The sequence below is a fragment of the Oncorhynchus mykiss genome, chromosome 30 (assembly GCF_057628025.1).
Source record: "Oncorhynchus mykiss isolate SJ-2025 chromosome 30, ASM5762802v1, whole genome shotgun sequence".
NCBI lineage: Eukaryota > Metazoa > Chordata > Actinopteri > Salmoniformes > Salmonidae > Oncorhynchus > Oncorhynchus mykiss.
In genome coordinates this window covers 26,619,587-26,641,044 of record NC_143051.1, presented here as the reverse complement: position 1 = coordinate 26,641,044, position 21,458 = coordinate 26,619,587, and the positions used below count along the sequence as shown (strand labels likewise).

Here is a 21,458-nt window from a genome sequence, read left to right as displayed (position 1 = left end):
ATCAGGGACATTCTTTCGCATGGATGTGTCCAGAACGTGGTATCATGGAACGAAAACTTTCCTGCCTGTGTGTTTAACCTATTTCAAACAAGGAGAAGCAATGTCAATGGCATAGCACTGACAGCATTATTCAAATGTTAGAGGGGTTATATGTCTATGGGTCTTGGTGCCTTTCATTTCAAATATGTAATATTCTGTATTATCAGCAAAAGCATTTGAGGTGGGCTACACAATCAGGTTTTTAAAAACTGCCCTATCCTATTTGTGTCTGCAGTTCGGTAACTCAGTATTGCCTGCATATTAAACCTGATTGGAAACCATACCACGGATGTTTTCCAGAGCATATACAATGTACAAAACAAACTAAGAATGAACTGCTTCAGATAATCAACAAAGGTCTACTTTGTAGCTTGGAAGCTCCCTTCAAATGGTGCAGACAATTATGTAATATGTTGACATTACCAATTTGGGCAGTACCTCATTGGCAGTGCCCTACTCATGGGGTTGTTCCCCAAAAGATGTGGGGGGGACATTTTCCTCTGCTGCTGAAAGACCCACTTTAGCTATTTTTGAACTATAACAAAAGATAAAGGGGGTGTTCTTTGCTCCAAGCTCGTTCTTAGAATTTGGTTGAGTGTTACCTTTTCCCTGGGGTTCTCTGGGTGTACTACACTATATATACAAAAGTATGTAGACACCCATTCAAATTAGTGGATTTGGCTATTTCAGCCACACCCGTTGCTAACAGGTGTATAAAATCGAGCACACAACAATGCAATCTCCAAAGACCAACATTGGCAGTAGAATGGCCTTACTGAAGAGCTCAGTGACTTTCAACATGGCACCGTCATAGGATGCCACCTTTTCAACAAGTCAGTTTGTCAAATTTCTGCCCTGCTAGAGTTGCCCTGGTCAACTGTAAGTGCTGTTATTGTGAAGTGGAAACGTGTATGAGGAGGAACAGCTCAGCTGCGAAGTGGTAGGTCACACAAGCTCACAGAAATGGACGGGAGAGTGCTGAAGCACGCAACACTCACTACCGAGTTCCAAACTGCATCTGGAAGCAACATCAGCACAATAACTGTTCATAGGGAGATTCATGAAATGGGTTTCCATGGCCGAGCAGCTGCACACAAGCCTAAGATCACCAATGCGCAATGCCATGTGTCGGCTGGAGTGGTGTAAAGCTCGCCGCCGTTCGACTCTGGAGCAGTGGAAACGCATTCTCTGGAGTGATGAATCACGCTTCCTAACCCTACAGCATACAGTGACAGTCTAGATGATTCCGTGCTTCCAACATTGTGGCAACAGTTTGGGGAAGGTCCTTTCCTGTTTCAGCATGACAATGCCATCATGCACAAAGCGAGGTCCGTACAAAAAATTGTTTGTTGAGATCGGTGTGGAAGAACTTGACTGGCCTGCACAGAGACCTGACCTCAACACCATCAAACACCTTTGGGATGAATTGGAATGCCGACTGCAAGCCAGGCCTAATTGACCAACATCAGTGCCTGACCTCACTAATGCTCTTGTGGCTGAATGGAAGCAAGTCCCCGCAGCAATGTTCCAACATCTAGTGGAAAGCCTTCCCAGAAGAGTGTTATAGCAGAGGGGGGATCAACTCCATGTTAATGCCTGTGATTTTGGAATGAGATGTTCAATGAGCAGTCCACATACTTTTGATCATGTAGTGTATTTTGCTTAATGGTATAGAGAATACACCGAAGTGGTAAAAACATAGGTGTGTAAAGACTCATTTCTGTGGGTAAGTAGGTAGGTATACCCAAAACACTTATCTAGCACAACAGGTGGGTTAACCCCAAATGCAAAATACAGTTAAGGGGATAGTAAACGCAAATGACAAAATGGCACATTGGTTTTCTTACCCTGTAAGCAGTCTATGGACAAGGTAAACTGAGTTTACTTGAATTACCCTCCATTACTGATCCTCTGCTTTCAAGGTATTTGTTAATGGTCAGCTGTAAACAACCTAGAAAACAAATAAGTGTAGGTTACTGTCGCCATTAGCCAGCATTCAAGCTTTTCTTGTTCAGATAATTGCTTGGGGACTTTTCAGTTGTTTTCTGCCTTGTATTTAAGAATTATGTTAAAATATCTGAAACACCTAAATAATCATCTGGTCAGACACAAAAGCTAGGCTGCCGTACGGATTCTAAGGTTACATAACTTTTAGGGCTGGATTCACAGATTCAGATTTTCCATTGAGATTTCTTTTTTCCAGGAGTTGGCTTAATCTGGGTGTGGAAAACCCTTCCTCAGAAAAGCTATTTTGTGCCAAACTATTTGAAATCATTTAAAATATGTCCACTGTGTGGCACTGTTTCCTTTCAAATTGATGTACGCTGAGTACACCAAACATTAGGAACACCCTCCTGATATTGAGTTGCACCCCCCACACACACACACACACCTTTTGCCCTCCGAACAGCCTCAGTTTGTCGGGTCACAGATGCTTCAAAGGGTCGAAAGTGTTCCACAGGGATGCTGGCCCATGTTGACTCCAATGTGTCATTTTGGCTGGATGTCCTGTGGGTGGTGGACCATTGATTTGATTTCATTCTTGTTGCACACAGGAAACTGTTGAGCGTGAAAAACCCAGCAGTGTTGCTGTTCTTGACACAAACCTGGCACCTACTACCTCACCCTGTTCAACGGCACTTACATCTTTTGCCACGCTCTGAATGGTACACATACACAAACTGTCTCAAGGCTTGAATATCCTTCTTTAACCTTTCGCCTCCCCTTCATCTACATTGAAGGGGATTTAACAAGTGACTTCAATAAGGGATTATAGCTTTCACTTGGTCAGTTTATGTCATGGAAAAAGCAGGTGTTCTTAATGTTTTGTATACTCAGTGAAGGTTACATGCAGAAATGTAGAGCGAGCAGAGCTCACATATTTGTATCTCTTCATTCTCCTGGTTGTGAGATAAAAATGGAGCTTTGACTCTATAATTTTATATACATGTACGATCCAGATGTTTAGAATGTACTCAACTTTTGTTGAGCATAAATATCTCCAGCGTCTTCTGTAGGGTTGTTGCTCTCGTGAGTTGTGAAATAGAGCACCTTGTGGAATAGATCAGATCTATCCAATCCATTTGATTAGGTCCCTTTTTTAAATGCTCTTTTTTTATATGTATATTTTTTTTTACATTTAATTTCTTCTTCTTTTTCATATATTGGCCTCTTATTTCTTTATATTTGAAAATCATGTCAACAATTTATTTCTGATGGTAATCAATCAATAACAACAATGTCAGCTAATATGTTTGAGTTAGAATGAGCGTAATGGCCATCCATTGTGCATCTACTTCTCAGATCTACTTCTATACCGTAACATACACTTCCAAGGCAATCTTGCTGTGTCCCCTTGCAATATATTGCTCTATATATTAATCTTCCTGAAATGACCATCCATGCAAACACATTTATAACAAAACTTTTGGGACCTTATCAATCAATATTCCTCATTGTTGATGATGTTGAAAACCAATGAGCCGGTCTGTATTGACAGCATCATCACAAAACATCTGTCATCTGTTATACAACCTAAACAATATGACCCCTTTAAATTGCAGCATAAACACTAACAGATCGCTAAAGGAAATTAACATTTTCATGGACCAAACCGTTAGGATACTGTGGTCTCTAAGGATTGCTTTGTACTGCCTATTTTCCTATTTCACGTTGTCATATATATGAGTGGTGGTTTCATTGTGAAGCCTGTAGGTGTCAGCCAGGTAACCTCGTCTCCAGATTACAGTGCCTTGCGAAAGTATTCGGCCCCCTTGAACTTTGCGACCTTTTGCCACATTTCAGGCTTCAAACATAAAGATATAAAACTGTATTTTTTTGTGAAGAGTCAACAACAAGCGGGACACAATTATGAAGTGGAACGACATTTATTGGATATTTCAAACTTTTTTAACAAATCAAAAACTGAAAAATTGGGCGTGCAAAATTATTCAGCCCCCTTAAGTTAATACTTTGTAGCGCCACCTTTTGCTGCGATTACAGCCGTAAGTCGCTTGGGGTATGTCTCTATCAGTTTTGCACATCGAGAGACTGAATTTTTTCTCATTCCTCCTTGCAAAACAGCTCGAGCTCAGTGAGGTTGGATGGAGAGCATTTGTGAACAGCAGTTTTCAGTTCTTTCCACAGATTCTCGATTGGATTCAGGTCTGGACTTTGACTTGGCCATTCTAACACCTGGATATGTTTATTTTTGAACCATTCCATTGTAGATTTTGCTTTATGTTTTGGATCATTGTCTTGTTGGAAGACAAATCTCCGTCCCAGTCTCAGGTCTTTTGCAGACTCCATCAGGTTTTCTTCCAGAATGGTCCTGTATTTGGCTCCATCCATCTTCCCATCAATTTGAACCATCTTCCCTGTCCCTGCTGAAGAAAAGCAGGCCCAAACCATGATGCTGCCACCGCCATGTTTGACAGTGGGGATGGTGTGTTCAGCTGTGTTGCTTTTACGCCAAACATAACGTTTTGCATTGTTGCCAAAAAGTTCAATTTTGGTTTCATCTGACCAGTGCACCTTCTTCCACATGTTTGGTGTGTCTCCCAGGTGGCTTGTGGCAAACTTTAAACGACACTTTTTATGGATATCTTTAAGAAATGGCTTTCTTCTTGCCACTCTTCCATAAAGGCCAGATTTGTGCAATATACGACTTTGTTGTCCTATGGACAGAGTCTCCCACCTCAGCTGTAGATCTCTGCAGTCCAGAGTGATCATGGGCCTCTTGGCTGCATCTCTGATCAGTCTTCTCCTTGTATGAGCTGAAAGTTTAGAGGGACGGCCAGGTCTTGGTAGATTTGCAGTGGTCTGATACTCCTTCCATTTCAATATTATCGCTTGCACAGTGCTCCTTGGGATGTTTAAAGCTTGGGAAATCTTTTTGTATCCAAATCCGGCTTTAAACTTCTTCACAACAGTATCTCGGACCTGCCTGGTGTGTTCCTTGTTCTTCATGATGCTCTCTGCGCTTTTAACGGACCTCTGAGACTATCACAGTGCAGGTGCATTTATACGGAGACTTGATTACACACAGGTGGATTGTATTTATCATCATTAGTCATTTAGGTCAACATTGGATCATTCAGAGATCCTCACTGAACTTCTGGAGAGAGTTTGCTGCACTGAAAGTAAAGGGGCTGAATAATTTTAAACGCCCAATTTTTCAGTTTTTGATTTGTTAAAAAGGTTTGAAATATCCAATAAATGTCGTTCCACTTCATGATTGTGTCCCACTTGTTGTTGATTCTTCACAAAAAAATACAGTTTTATATCTTTATGTTTGAAACCTGAAATGTGGCAAAAGGTCGCAAAGTTCAAGGGGGCCGAATACTTTCGCAAGGCACTGTAATTGTCAACAAGTGCCGGCTGGTGGACAAAACTAGAGGTTGGATAACAGTGGTTTGGTGTCTGATACCTACAGTACACTGATTGATACACTGTGATTCCCAAAAACCTCAATCACTGTCTTATAGTTAATAGCTCCAACACATAATTGATATCTCAATTGAGACAAAGACAGCAAATCCATTGATGAGCAGGTTTATTTATGGATGTTGAATGAGATTTGGTTGCAGGGTTTCACATATTGCAGAATGTTAGCTATTAGCTTAAAACACATCCCTCAGCCTTCTTTTTCTTTCTCTCTTTCTCTTCAGTGTATTACAGGTTTCTTTGTATTGCTTTGGTACTCTTTTCAGAAGTATGTGGTACATTATCGCAACACTTAGTACAAAACTCGAAACTGGTCACACTTGTAACGCAGCCAGTCAGTCTTTCATTCAAAACCTGTCATTTTGCATTTGGATTGCAAACATCTCTCACAACACAACCATTGCTTAAAAATAATTGTATTGTGAAATGTAATGAGAACATTAGTTTAGTCACCAAAACATAACAAAATGATGTGTTTTCAATGTATTCATTCAAACTACCAGTTAATCAAAAAGCAAACAATGCAAGACATGTGTTTCAAATCGCCTTTAGAAGTGCTGAAAGTAATATGCTACAGTACTGTAAATTACAGAGAAATGATCAGTCTATAATTTTAATGGTAGGTTTATTTGAACAGTGAAAGACAGAATAACAACAAAAAAAATCCAGAAAAACGCGTCATGTCAAATGTTATAAATTGATTTGCATTTTAATTAGGGAAATAAGTATTTGACCCCCTCAGAAAGATTTCTGGCTCCCAGGTGTCTTTTATACAGGTAACGAGCTGAGATTAGGAGCACACTCTTAAAGGGAGTGCTCCTATAAAAGACACCTTTCCACAGAAGCAATCAATCAATCAGATTCCAAACTCTCCACCATGGCCAAGACCAAAGAGCTCTCCAAGGATGTCAGGGACAAGATTGTAGAACTACACAAGGCTGGGATGGGTTACAAGACCATCTCCAAGCAGCTTGGTGAGAAGGTGACAACAGTTGGTGCAATTATTCGCAAATGGAAGAAACACAAAATAACTGTCAATCTCCCTCGGCCTGGGGCTCCATGCAAGATCTCACCTCGTAGAGTTGCAATGATCATGAGAATGGTGAGGAATCAGCCCAGAACTACACCGGAGGATCTTGTCAATGACCTCAAGGCAGCTGGGACCATAGTCACCAAGAAAACACTTGGTAACACACTACGCCGTGAAGGACTGAAATCCTGCAGCGCCCGCAAGGTCCCCTTGCTCAAGAAAGCACATATGCATGTCCGTCTGAAGTTTGCCAATGAACATCTGAATGATTCAGAGGACAACTGGGTGAAAGTGTTGTGGTCAGATGAGACCAAAATGGAGCTATTTGGCATCAACTCAACTCGTCGTGTTTGGAGGAGGAGGAATGCTGCCTATGACCCCAAGAACACCATCCCCACCGTAAAACATGGAGGTGGAAACATTATGGATCTGGAGTGGCCTAGCCAGTCTCCAAACCTTAATCTGTCACACCCTGGTCAAAGTATTTTGTGTTTATCTTTATTTATTTGGTCAGGCCAGGGTGTGGCATGGGTTTGTGTATGTGGTGTGTATGTATGGGGATTGTAGCTAGTGGGGTGTTCTAGCTAAGTCTATGGCTGTCTGAAGTGGTTCTCAATCAGAGGCAGGTGTTTATCGTTGTCTCTGATTGGGAACCATATTTAGGCAGCCATATTCTTTGAGTTTGTCGTGGGTGATTGTCCTTAGTGTCCTGATGTCATTGTTCTGTGTTAGGTTACACAAGTATAGGCTGTTTCGGTTTTCGTTAAGTTTATTGTTTTGGTAGTGTTTGTGTTTAGTGTGTCACTTCATTAAACATGGATTGCAATAGACACGCCGCATTTTGGTCCGACTCTCCTTCTCACCAAGAAAACCGTTACAGAATCACCCACCACAAAGGGACCAAGCAGCGTGTCAACAGGCAGGAACAGCCCAAAGTGGAGTACAGTATGGACTATACTTCTTGGGAGGAGATAGACAGGTGGGCGGTTGACCCAGGGAGAGTGCCGGAGCCCGCCTGGGATTCGATGGAGCAGTGCGCGGAAGGATATAGGAGAATGGAGTTTGCGAAGCAAGCAAGGCGGCGCGGACGGAGGCCCCATAGTCAGCCCCAAAAATGTCTTGGGGGGGGGGCTCAGGGAGAGTGTGGCAGAGTCAGGAGCCAGACCTGAGCCAACTCTCCCTGTTTATCGTGAGGAGCCAAGGAGGAGACCAGAACCAGAGCCGGTGTTGGAGGTGAGCGAAACAGAGACTGTGAAGGAGTTAATGGGGAAATTGGAGGAGAGAGAAATGAGGGAGTTGCTGTGTTGGTGTTTTAAACATGGAATTCGCCCGACGGAGCGTGTCGGGGATTTGATGGCACCTGGGTCAGCGCTCCATACTCGTCCTGAGGTGCGTGTTAGTCGGCTGGTGAAGATGGTGCCAGTCTCACGTACCAGGCCTCCTGTGCACCTCCCTAGCCTTGCACGTCCTGTGCCAGCACCGCTCTCAAGATCTCCAGTACGCCTTCACGGTCTAATCTACCCAGTACCACCTCCTCACCCCAGCCCTCCGGTAGCAGCTCCCCGCACCAGGCTTCCTGTGCGTGTCCTCGGCCCAGTACCACCAGTGCCAGCACCACGCATCAGGCCTACAGTGCGCCTCGCCTGTCCAGCGCTGTCGGAGCCCTCCTCCTCTCCAGCGCTGTCGGAGTCTCCCGCCTGTTTAGCGCTGTTAGAGCCTTCCTTCTCTACAGCGCTGCCGGAGTCTCCCGCCTGTTCAGAGCTGCCAGTTAGCATAGAGCTGCCAGTTAGCATAGAGCTGCCAGTTAGCATAGAGCTGCCAGTTAGCATAGAGCTGCCAGTTAGCAAGGAGCTGCCAGTCTGCATGGAGCTGCCAGTCTGCATAGAGCTGCCAGTCTGCAAGGAGCTGCCAGTCTGCAAGGAGCTGCCAGAGCTGCCTGTCTGCAGGATGCCGCCAAAGCTGCCAGTCTGCAAGGAGCCGCCAGAGCTGCCAGTTAGCATGGAGCAGCCAGGGCCGCCAGTCAGCATGGAGCAGCCAGGGCCGCCAGTCAGCATGGAGCAGCCAGGGCCGCCAGTCAGCATGGAGCAGCCAGGGCCGCCAGTCAGCATGGAGCAGCCAGTCAGCATGGAGCAGCCAGTCAGCATGGAGCAGCCAGAGCTGCCAGTCAGCATGGAGCAGCCAGAGCTGCCAGTCAGCATGGAGCAGCCAGTCAGCATGGAGCAGCCAGAGCTGCCAGTCAGCATGGAGCAGCCAGTCAGCATGGAGCAGCCAGAGCTGCCAGTCATCATGGAGCAGCCAGTCAGCATGGAGCAGCCAGAGCTGCCAGTTGACCAGACTCTCCCAGATCTGCCAGTCGACCAGACTCTTCCAGATCTGCCAGTCGACCAGACTCTTCCAGATCTGCCAGTCGACCAGACTCTTCCAGATCTGCCAGTCGACCAGACTCTTCCAGATCTGCCAGTCGACCAGACTCTTCCAGATCTGCCAGTCGACCAGACTCTTCCAGATCTGCCAGTCGACCAGACTCTTCCAGATCTGCCAGTCGACCAGACTCTTCCAGATCTGCCAGTCAGCCAGGATCTGGTAGATTCATCAACCTGCCTGAGCTTCCTCTCACTCCTGAGCTTCCTCTCACTCCTGAGCTTCCCCTCAGTTCCGAGCTGCCTCAGTCCCGAGCTGCCCCTCAGTCCCGATCTGCTCCTCAGTCCAGTGGGGTTCTGGGTGAGGACTACTAGGCCATGGTCGGCGGCGAGGGTGGACTATCCAGGGACGCGAGGAGAAGGGACTAAGACATTGATTGAGTGGGGTCCACGTCCCGCGCCGGAGCCGCCACCATGGACAGACGCCCACCCGGACCCTCCCTATTGTTTTGAGGTGCGTTCGGGAGTCCGCACCTTAGGGGGGGGGTTCTGTCACACCCTGGTCAAAGTATTTTGTGTTTATCTTTATTTATTTGGTCAGGCCAGGGTGTGGCATGGGTTTGTGTATGTGGTGTGTATGTATGGGGATTGTAGCTAGTGGGGTGTTCTAGCTAAGTCTATGGCTGTCTGAAGTGGTTCTCAATCAGAGGCAGGTGTTTATCGTTGTCTCTGATTGGGAACCATATTTAGGCAGCCATATTCTTTGAGTTTGTCGTGGGTGATTGTCCTTAGTGTCCTGATGTCATTGTTCTGTGTTAGGTTACACAAGTATAGGCTGTTTCGGTTTTCGTTAAGTTTATTGTTTTGGTAGTGTTTGTGTTTAGTGTGTCACTTCATTAAACATGGATTGCAATAGACACGCCGCATTTTGGTCCGACTCTCCTTCTCACCAAGAAAACCGTTACATAATCCCATAGAAAATCTGTGAAGGTTCAAGTTGCCAAACATAGGTGTACTGCAACATAGGTGTACTGTCTGTAATCAAATGTAAGAAATTATACTGAACAAAAATATAAATGCAACATGTAATGAGCATAATAGGACAAATGGGAGGACATTGACATATAGGGGCCAAAATACCAGTACATGATAAATCATTGACAAACAGTATAGGGGACAAACAGGGGACAAACAGTGCTATGAGGAGGTTGGTTTAAAGTGTGGTAGACATACATAGTACCATAGATAATACAGCAATCATTGCTGGACTGTAACATTGGCAAACATTGAAGTGTCAAACTAAAGTGACTTCCAGGAAGAAAATAACTGGAGTGTTTAGTGTGAATAGGAAGATGAGGAGGAGAGGTTGGAGGATGCTCAATTGACTTCCAGGAAGAACATAACTGGAGTGTTTAGTGTGAATAGGAAGATGAGGAGGAGAGGTTGGAGGATGCTCAATTGAGACTGACGGCAGGAAAAACACAGTCATCATTATCTGAAAAAACCTAGTGGGTGGTATTCCTTTCCAAACTATTTTACTACTGAAGAACTAATACTTAGAAATCAGTGTTGGGGTCAATTCGAATTGAAGGCAGTCAATTCAGGAAGTGATTTGAATTTAAATCAAAAAGGAAAAACGTTTGGAAATAAATACACTGAACAAAATATAACATGTTAAGTGTTGGTCCCATGTTTCATGAGCTGAAATCAAAGATCCCAGAAATGTTCCATATTCACAAAAAGCTTATTTCTCTCAAATGTTGTTTTGAGCATTTCACCTTTGCCAAGGTAATCCATCCACTGGTGTGGCATATCAATAAGCTGATTAAACAGCATGATCATTACACAGGTGCACGTTGTGCTGGGGACAATAAAAGGCAACTCTAAAATGTGCAGGTTAGTCAGCGGCCAATTGGCATGCTGACTGCAGGAATGTCCACTAGCGCTGTTGCCAGAGAATTCAATGTTCATTTCCCTACCATAAGCCACCTCCAATGTCGTTTTAGAGAATTCAGCCCCACGTCCAACCAGCCTCCCAACTGCAGACCACTTGTAACCACGCCAACCTAGGACCTCCACATCCAGCTTCTTCACCTGCATGATTGTCTGAGACCAGCCACCCGGATAGGTGATGAAGCTGTGGGTTTGCACAACCAAAGAATTTCTGCACAAACAGTCAGGAACCATTTTAGGGAAGCTAATCTGTGTGCTCGTCGTCCTCACCAGGGTCTTGACCTGACTACAGTTCGGCATCGTAATCGACTTCAGTGGGTAAATGCTCACCTTCAATAGCCACTGGCACGCTGGAGAAGTGCAATCTTCATGGATGTATCCCAGTTTCAACTGCACTGGGCAGATGGCAGACAGTGTGTATGGCCTTGTGTGACTGAGTGGTTTGCTGGTGTCAACCTTGTGAACAGAGTGCCCAATGGTGGCGGTGGGATTATGGTATAGGCAGGCTACAGGGATGGATCTAGCTTGTATGGCTCCCTGGGTGACCCCAACTTCAGCCCCCCCCCCACCAAAAAAAGCACCATTCTGAACTAACTGTAATTTTTATTCAGACATTTGGAACAACACCGAATAAATAATCCTAACATTTAAACCATATAAAAATATATACTAAAGTAAGACTCATATCAAAAAGAAGTAACAAATACAAATACAAATTGGGGCGGCAGGGTAGCCTAGTGGTTAGAGCGTTGGACTAGTAACCGGAAGGTTGTGAGTTCAAACCCCCGAGCTGACAAGGTACAAATCTGTCGTTCTGCCCCTGAACAGGCAGTTAACCCACTGTTCCCAGGCCGTCATTGAAAATAAGAATTTGTTCTTAACTGACTTGCCTGGTTAAATAAAGGTAAAATAAAATAAAAATAAAAATAAAATAGAAACAAATGTGTTGATTTGGCACTCGAGCATCAATACATTACCCATCCACCAACACTGTCAACCAAGAGTCAAGACTAAACCAATTCACCTTGGTGCTGTGCAGACTGGTTTTATAGATTATTCTGAACAATTTCACACAAACCAGAAAAACATGCAACAGTATGTCTGTGAAACTATATATTCACAGTATTATGAATTAATTGTGGTTTATTTGGTAACATTTCGTAGTGTGACTGATTTTACTAATTGCGTTAGTACTGTACAAAGTTAGAGGTGCGCTATTTGATAGATTCCCCCACTTCCCCTACCTCGGGCTTCCAGTGGGGAGACCTGAGGTCAATCTACCCCCGCCCCCTCCCCATCTCGTACTTCTGAGTGGGAGACCTTCCCAGGCAGTAGCCTGCCTAGCTCACAAACTAGAATCAGGGCCACCACTCCGACAAGGTTAACTGACCCACAGTCCCACACGGTGACATGATATCATTGACGTGACGTGCAAATGAGACAAATTCGATCGCGCAAATGTCACCATTTTGAATTTGTTTGTGCGGGCGCCCTGTGCTGCCCCCGGCAAGATGCCGGCTGCCCATGTCGCCCATACCTAAATCCGCCACTGGGCAGGCATAAGCTACGTACAACAAACACGATTGCATTTTATCGTTGGCAATTTGAGAGGTACCATGACGAGGCCACAATCAACAACCTGATCAACTCTATGCAAAGGAGATGTGTCACGCTGCATGAGGCAAATGGTGGTCACACTAGGTACTGACTGGTTTTCTGATCCACGCCCCTACTTTTTTTTAAAAGGTATCTGTGACCAACAGATGCATATCTGTATTCCCAGTCATGCGAAATCCATAGATTAGGGCCTGATTTGATTTGATTTGATTTGGATCTCTTTTAGTCCCCATTTGGACTAATATTCCAAGAGTCCTTAAACATTAAAATACCATTTATAATACGAACACATTTCCACATATAACACACTATTACAAACATACATAATATACTAACATAATGACCCAATAAATACTCAATCTAAATAAATATTGATTCTTCATCTACAATAATCCCACAACATTTCTATGTATTATATTTAAATTGTTTTAAAATAATGTTTAAATGTATATATTGAAAGGTTTCTGGTTTGCTCAGTTAATTTATTCCTAGTGAATTTATTTAAATTGACTGATTTCCTTATATGAAATGTAAAAATCTTTGAAATTGTTGCATTTATATTTTTGTTTACTTTGGGCACGTCAGTCAGACAGGAAGTGGAGAAAATAGACCCTAGCCTGAAGAAGTTATATGACATGTAACTCAGTAAAATCTTTGAAAGTGTTGCATGTTGCGTTTTATATTTTTGTTCAATGTAAATTAAACAAATTCAATGAATGAAAATAAAACATTACGTTTAGCACACGTTAATTTGCGTCAAGCCTGCCTGGAGCATTTGGCCAAAAATTCTCATCCACATTCGGTATTTTTATCAGGATCCCCATTAGCTGCTGCACAGTCACAGTGGATGTTCTCATTGCTCATGCACCGCAGGAAAATCCTTTTGGCATGGCAAATCCAAGCTTGATATTGGTCTGCATTGATGTCGTCGCATGCCTCATCTATGGCCAGCAGCAGGGTGGCACGCTCATGGGGATGGCGATCGTACACCTTCAACCACCATGCAGAAAAATTATCCTCAATAGGTTTGAGGAATGGAGAGTATGGGGGCAGGTATAGGGTCACAGATCGGGGATTGGTCCAAAACCATGCCTGAACCACCTCTGTATGGTGGAACTTGACATTGTCCCACACAATGACATAGGTGACAGGCCTGTTTATTTGAGAAACAATGAGGTGTGCAGCGTTGTAGGATCCAAGAAATGGCCTAGATCCTACCACATCATCTTCAGATATAGCTTCACACATGGAGATGTTTCCTCCACGTTGTCCAGGCACTTGGAGGGTCACCCATTGGCCAAAGAGGTTCTGCCCACAGCGCTGAGTTTTTGCCAGGTTGAAGCCCACTTAATCAACAAAGATATACTTGTGATGGTTCACAGCAGCATCAAGCACCATCACCCTCTAAAAATATATTTTGGTTAGTTATTTTTAAAGTATAGTTCCAATACAATATTGTGAGCATCTGGATCAAATATAAACAGTTATACAGTATATAGTGCTGTGTCTTTTCTCTCAAAAGGCACCAAGTAAATGTGTTTCATAGATACGTTGTGCCTCTTTAAAAGGCGGGCGATTGTTGGTAGGCTGATGGATGCCACTTTGGCAAAGGTGTAATTGTTATCCTCAAAGCCCTGCTTTATTTCTAACAGCCATATTAAATTCCATCACCTTTTCCACCACACACACTCCTGCTGGTCAGTCAGCACACTGCCACGGCCATCACCATGAGCTCTTCTGTCAATGCTGAGGGTAGAACAGAGTATACCATAACATGTTTTGTGAATTTACATGCATTACAATACGTAATTTGCTGTAAATGTAATGGTAAAGCATAGTGCATATCCTGCAGACTTTAAAAAAAAAAAAAAAAGGTACTTTTTACCCATTTTTCTCCACAATTTCATGATATCCAATTGGTAGTTACAGTCTTGTCCCATCACTGCAACTCCCATACGGACTCGGGAGAGGCGAAGGTCGAGAGCCATGCATCCTCCGAAACATGACCCTCCCAAGCTGCACTGCTTCTTGACACACTGCTCGCTTAACCCGGAAGCCAGCTGCACCAATGTGTTGGAGGAAAAATCTTGTTTTAAATCAAATTTATTTTAATTTTACCCCATTTTTCTCCCCAATTTCGTGGTATCCAATTATTTTAGTAGCTACTATCTTGTCTCATCGGTACAACTCCCGTACCGGCTCGGGAGAGACGAAGGTTGAAAGTCATGCGTCCTCCGATACACAACCCAACCAAGCCGATCTGCTTCCTAACACAACGCGCATCCAACCCGGAAGCCAGCCGCACCAATGTGTTGAAGGAAACACCGTGCACCTGGCAACCTTGGTTAGCGTGCACTGCACCCGGCCCGCCACAGGAGTCACTGGTGCGACTACCGGCCAAGCCCTCCCTAATCCGGACAACGCTAGGCTAATTGTGCATCGCCCCACAGACCTCCCGGTCGCGGCCGGTTGCGACAGAGCCGAATCCAGGGTCTCTGGTGGCACAGCTGGCGCTGCAGTACAGCGCCCTTAACCACTGCGCCACCCTGGAGGCCGGAGGCGACTAAAGTCAGCTTACAGGTGCCCGGTCCACCACAAGGAGTCGCAAAAACGTGATGGGACAAGGAAATCCCGGCCGGCCAAATCCTCCCCTAACCCGGACGACGCCATGCCAATTGTTTGCCGCCTTATGAGTCTTCTGGTCGCGATGCAGTGCCTTAGACCACTGCGCCACTTGGGAGGCCCATATTCTGCAGACTTACCGGTTTTATTGGCGAAATGTTCTCATGATCGAATTGACAGTTGATTTTTTCAGATTGGGGTGAACTAATCTGGCAGCCTCGGCCATGGTAAGGCCTCTGTTTACCACATGGGCATCGACAGTGGCCCGGACTTCATTAGACACAACAGTTCCCTGCCGTCTACCTCCCTCTCTCTGATGCCCACCTCTCTGACGGGGCCCTTGTCCACAAGCTCTTTCATTTCTTCCTCTCCCTTGCTGTCTATCCTGCTCCATGTTGAAAGAAATTGCAAGTCTTCACACACACCCTTTTATATGGTGACCAATTGTGGTGACCACTATGTGAAATCAATTAGCAGTAACAAGTAGTCATTATGTATGGTTATCATGTGTCCTACATGTACTTTAGATGTTTATACTTTACAGTAGTCATTATGTATGGTTATCATGTGTCCTACATGTACTTTAGATGTTTATACTTTACAGTAGTCATTATGTATGGTTATCATGTGTCCTACATGTACTTTAGATGTTTATACTTTGCAAACACACATTTTATTTATGTAGTTCAAATTCCATATATAGTAGACAAACCAGTTTAAATTCCATATATAGTAGACAAACCAGTTTAAATTCCATATATAGTAGACAAACCAGTTTAAATTCCATATAGTAGACAAACCAGTTTAAATTCCATATATAGTAGACAAACCAGTTTAAATTCCATATATAGTAGACAAACCATTTTAAATTCCATATATAGTAGACAAACCAGTTTACCAAATGGTTAAGTGAATTAAACACAGTTGGATTAACTGATGGTCAAATGTATTTAAACAAATGAGAAGAGAATCATATGAAAACTATTGTGAGCCTTGCATTGTGAAAGACAATTACTTCATATGGAAGGTATTTCTAGATGAAACACTGATTAGGTTTGGGAAAAAAAGTTACATTGTAATCTTATTTGTTGTACTTAGTCAATTGAAAATGTGCTTAACGTTTTGAAAAACAGCCTTTTTGATGATCTGTTTTGAGTTTTGTACTAAGAGTTGGGAAATTGTACCACATACTTGTGAAAATAGTACCAAAGCGATTAAAAAAACCTGTAATAGACCCTCACCAAACCTTTCATGTTTCCCCAACCAGCTAAACAGGGCTCATCTGGGAAATGGACCTTGGTTTCAGCATTGACTTCCTGTCAAAATAATGGTGAAATAAAAAATAAAAGGTAATCACAAATATGAGTGTTGGGAGGATGAGAAGTTCACGTATTGACATTTAGTATTTCAAACCTTTTGACTTGAAAAGGAACCTCAAGCTGCCATGAAGTTCCAGCAAGTGCTATTCTCCACATCCTGTGGCCTAATTGGAGAGGATGGTGGTGGGCCAGTGTGAGCTGGATATTGAGGTGGCATTTCGCTGGAGAATTCCCCTGGTTCCACTACGACCAGCCCGCTGTTCCTTCCTCCTTCCTTCATTTATCAACGTCTGCCTGCTTTTGCTGAGTAGTTTGTTTTTGCCCTTCGCACAATATATCACCTGTCATGTTTAATAGGATGCTGCATGGAGTACACTGAACCCAGCCACATCCCATGGGTTCCTCTCTGCTTCCAGTTTCAGTATTGCATCGCCATAGATATATAACTTCTTTAATAGCTGTGTCTTCCTCTGCTTCTGCCTGCAACCTGCACTCCCACTCCACCTCTGAGTACTTCTCCTCTCTGTGCTGGCTTGAACATAAGCCAAAACTGTCTATTTATGTAATATAAAGCAAATATTGATGGATTTAAAGTCCCATAAACCACCTGTAATCCACGATTTAGCAGAACTTTAGGGGGAATGTTAGTCAGTGCATCTATAAGGAGCAAAAATATATACGCAACATGTAAAGTGTTGGTCCCATGTTTCATGAGCTGAACTAAAAGATCCCAGAAATGTTCCATACGCACCAAAATCTTATTTCTCTCAAATGTTGTTTACATTTAACTAGGCAAGTCAGTTAAGAACAAATTATTATTTACAATAATGGCCTACCCCGGCCAAACCCTAACAATGCAAATAGTCTAGGTAGCCATTTGATTAGCTGTTCAGGAGTCTAAAGGCTTGGGGGGTAGAAGCTGTTTAGAAGCCTCTTGGACTTAGACTTGGCGCTTCGGAACCGCTTGCCGTGCGGTAGCAGAGAGAACAGTCTATGACTAGGGTGGCTGAAGTCTTTGACCATTTTTAGAGCCTTCCTCTGACACCGCTTGTTATAGAGGTCCTGGATGGCAGGAAACTTGGCCCCGGTGATGTACTGGGTCGTACACACTACCCTCTGTAGTGCCTTGCGGTCGGAGGCTGAGCAGTTGCCGTACCAGGCAGTGATGAAACCCGTCAGGATGCTCTCGATGGTTCAGCTGTAAAACCTTTTGAGGATCTGAGGACCCACGCCAAATCTTTTCAGTATCCTTTGGGGGAATAGGTTTTGTTGTGTCCTCTTCACGACTGTCTTGGTGTGCTTGGACCATGTTAGTTTGTTGGTGATGTGGACACCAAGGAACTTGAAGCTCTCAACCTGCTCCACTACAGCCCGGTCAATAAGAATGGGGGCGTGCTCGGTCCCCCTTTTCCTGTACGTCCACAATCATCTCCTTTGTCTTGATCACGCTGAGGGAGAGGTTGTTGTCCTTGCACCACACGGACAGTTCTCTGACCTCCTCCTTATAGGCTATCTCATCGTTGTCTGTGATCAGGCCTGCCACTGTTATGTAATCAGCAAACTTAATGATGGTGTTGGAGTCGTGCCTGGCCGTGCAGTCATGAGTGAACAGGGAATACAGGAGGGGACTGAGCACGCCCCCCTGAGGGGCACCCGTGTTGAGGATCAGTGTGGTGGATGTGTTGTTACCTACCCTTACCACCTGGGGGCGGCCCGTCAGGAAGTCCAGGATCCAGTTGCAGAAGGAGGTGTTTGGTCCCAGGGTCCTTAGCTTAGTGATGAGCTTTGAGAGCACAATGGTGTTGAACACTGAGCTGTAGTCAATGAATAGCATTCTCACATTGGTGTTCCTTTTGTCCAGTTGGGAAAGGGCAGTGTGGAGTGTAATAGAGATTGCATCATCTGTGGGTCTGTTGGTGTGGTATGCAAATTGGAGTGGGTCTAGTGTTTCTGGGATAATGGTGGTGATGTGAGCCATGACCAGCCTTTCAAAGAATTTGATGGCTACAGACGTGAGTGCTACGGGTCGTGTATGGTGTGTATGGTGACATTTGGGCGAGTGCTTTGCTGATGTCAACGTTGTGAACAGAGTGCCCCATGGTGGCAGTGGGGTTAAGCTACAGACATGGAATACAATTGCATTTTATCGATGGCAATTAGAATGCACAGAGATACCATGACGAGGCCCCATTCAACAACTTGATTAACTCTATGCGAAGGAGATGTCACGCTGCATGAGGTGGTCACCTAGATACTGACTGGTTTTCTGATCCACACCCTACCTTTTTTTAAGGTATCTGTGACCAACAGATGCATATTAGTATTCCCAGTCATGTGAAATCCATAGATTAGGGCCTAATGAATTTATTGATTGATTTCCTTATATGAACTGTAACTCAGTAAAATCTCAGTAAAATTTTATTTTTGTTCAATATAATTAATTACAAATAGAAATATGGGTTTAGAGACGGTGAACTCAGCATTCACAGTCCTGGCTGTCTGATTGTGAAGTGCTTATGTTGTTCCCTTTCCCCTCTATATAGGCCTATTGGCTTCTTATAAGTGAAGTGACTCCACTTTTTCTGTATGTCTGTAATTATATTGTTTGCGATTGAGAGTTTTACATTGTTGAATGTTCATAGAGATAATATGACATTTGAAACAGGACAGGTGGTAGGATTTTTCTACAATGTGGTTTTAATCTGTCTTCACATATTGTTCACATAGCCTGGAAATAATTATATTTTGTTTATTTTATATATCTTGCAGAAGCTCAACGATTTAGGTGAAGACTGTAGCTAATTCTGATCACTGATACTGCTGCTTGTAGAGTGCGGACACCCTGGAAGTTCGCGTCTGCTGTCAAAAGGGAGACGCTGGTGGTTGTCACTTGCCAGGAAGTGGGGCGAATGAAGTCAGAGACTAAGAGGCGAAGCGAGAGGGATAACTGGGCCTAAAATCTGTCTTCTCCAGCAGGTGGCGGGTTTTCGTTTTTTTTCGCTCACCGAGCGATTCATTTTTGTATGGACGTCAATGTGTGTCGAATTTTGTTAGCAAACAAATATAGTTATTTATTTGCTATGTGTGGCTTATTTGATCGAATAGAAGTTTCGTAATGATTAGGTTTCTATGAGTGTACTGATATAGGTAGGACACGTAACATCATAGCAACTTTGAGAAAAAACACTTTATATCGGAGGTGTGCCTACGCATCACTAGTTCAAGCACATCGGTCAAGTCATAAACCCCGTCTTTCTACAATTTCTCTTCTTAAAATGGGATTTTAAAACTAACCCTAACCACACTGATAGTTTTATGCCTACCTTTAAATTAAAACCCTAAATATGCATTTTCAGGATTTTTTACGTGTTCATGTTGTGCTGTGGTATTGTAACTAGTGCCTGTTGTTCACTCTCGTTTCTGCTCTCTCATTGGCTAGAATGGTCCCACCTGATCATGCCTCATTCCGACTGTCTTCCATTTGTAAATACAATTATTTTCATTTGTAACGCGGCCACTAGAGTATCTGGTCAATATAATGGAGAATCTGTGATGAAGTTCATTTTTCACAGTTGGTGATGGCGGGTGTTGTCGAAATCGACACCATGAAGAATTACCACATAGCCTTTGAGAGAATAGACCCCGATACGAGCCGTTATCCCTACTGTATTGTGTGGACACCTATCCCCGTGCTATCGTGAGTTCCCGAATTAAACATGCATGTTTACTTTGTTTTGCGCGTGATCATAATGGGGCGAGTTGTTGGTGACAGCTCGGTAGCTAACGTTAGCGAGCTGGTAGCCATTTGCTATCAGTCAGTTTATTAACTGTTCTCAAACCCAGTCGGTTAGAAATGCCGACAGGTTCAGATAAAAAAAATATATATAATTTAAAACGCTGACTTTCCTTTTTCGACGGACCCAGGGACAGTTGACAGCATAGCCCCGTGGCTAGTTAGCCTTTGCTGACATAGAAAGGCACACAGGCTAAATATGTTATATTAACGTTAGCTACTTGGCTACAATATGATTAATCCAACAAATTGGTTTTGTATCAAAGTGGTTTAATACAATCTATCCGTTTCAGCGAGGCAACTCGCTACATTTTATCAAAGCCACGAGCTGCTATAGTAGTTCAAAGTTACGTCATCTTCACACACAGGTTGTAGGCTGCTATATCATTGGCATTTTGCACATTATAAGTTTTTATCAGCCAACTAAAACAAAATTGGCTAATTGCTAGGGTTTGGCTGTTTCAAAACAAATATGTTTTATGAAATCACCAGTTCTTTAGTCTACCAGGAGACTGAAACTGAATGTGTACTTAATGGAACCCTATTCCCTTTATAGTGCACTCATTTTGACTGGTCAAAGTTAATACACTAAAGAGAATAGGGTACCATACAGTCCTCATGACCTGCTTTTTGGCCAACAACCCCCCTGCCCCACATAATATCTCACTGCTTAGTATTTAGGTCGGCATGACTGCACTGCACTCTCTCCAGGAATCCTGTGAGATTAATATTGGATCAGGCATTATCTAGGATGCCTCCTCTGCTGTGCCCCTCTCTCCTGCACCATTTCACTGTTGCAAAATGACATCTCTTGAATGCATAATATAAGGGTATCATTGGTATAAACCAATCATATGAATATGCTCTAAGCGGCTGCCAGATTTATGAGCACTTCTATAGAAGAAATTATGTTCTGTGTCCCTATGTACTGCACTATAAAGAAATAGGGTGCCTTTTGGGACTTCGCTGTAACTCGATGCAGTTATGCCTCGATCAGACCGACAGCGTCATTGCTTCAATGCTGCATAATCAATTCTGCAGTCAAACTTTTTTGAATGTAATAAAACAATTTTTGTGGATATGTGTGCAACAAAAGTTCAACATTCACCTTTTGCTACTATTTCTGTCAAGTCTACTCACACACTTTGATGCATATGTTGGGTAAATCCAACGTATGCACCACACAGAATGCACTGCCTCTGCAACGCAATACTGCAAGGCAAACGCAGCATTTCTTTGGAAATGAATGTACTTCTGGTGTACAAAAATGCAATGCTGCT

The 21,458-nt window shown here is 43.6% G+C and overlaps 1 protein-coding gene across 2 annotated transcripts in view; it reads left to right on the top strand.

The window, feature by feature from the left end:
* LOC110488191 (transmembrane protein 222) overlaps positions 1-21,458 on the top strand; it is a 37,164-nt gene that overhangs the window by 685 nt on the left and 15,021 nt on the right. The window contains exon 1 of one of the 2 annotated variants that reach the window (XM_021560295.3): positions 19,847-20,082. The exons of the other annotated variant lie outside the window; for it this stretch is intronic. Within the exon in view, the coding sequence (XP_021415970.1) occupies positions 19,964-20,082 (119 nt within the window). The 5' untranslated portion in view covers positions 19,847-19,963. Of the gene's footprint in view, positions 1-19,846; positions 20,083-21,458 lie in introns of those variants that run through there. 2 annotated transcript variants of the gene reach the window in all.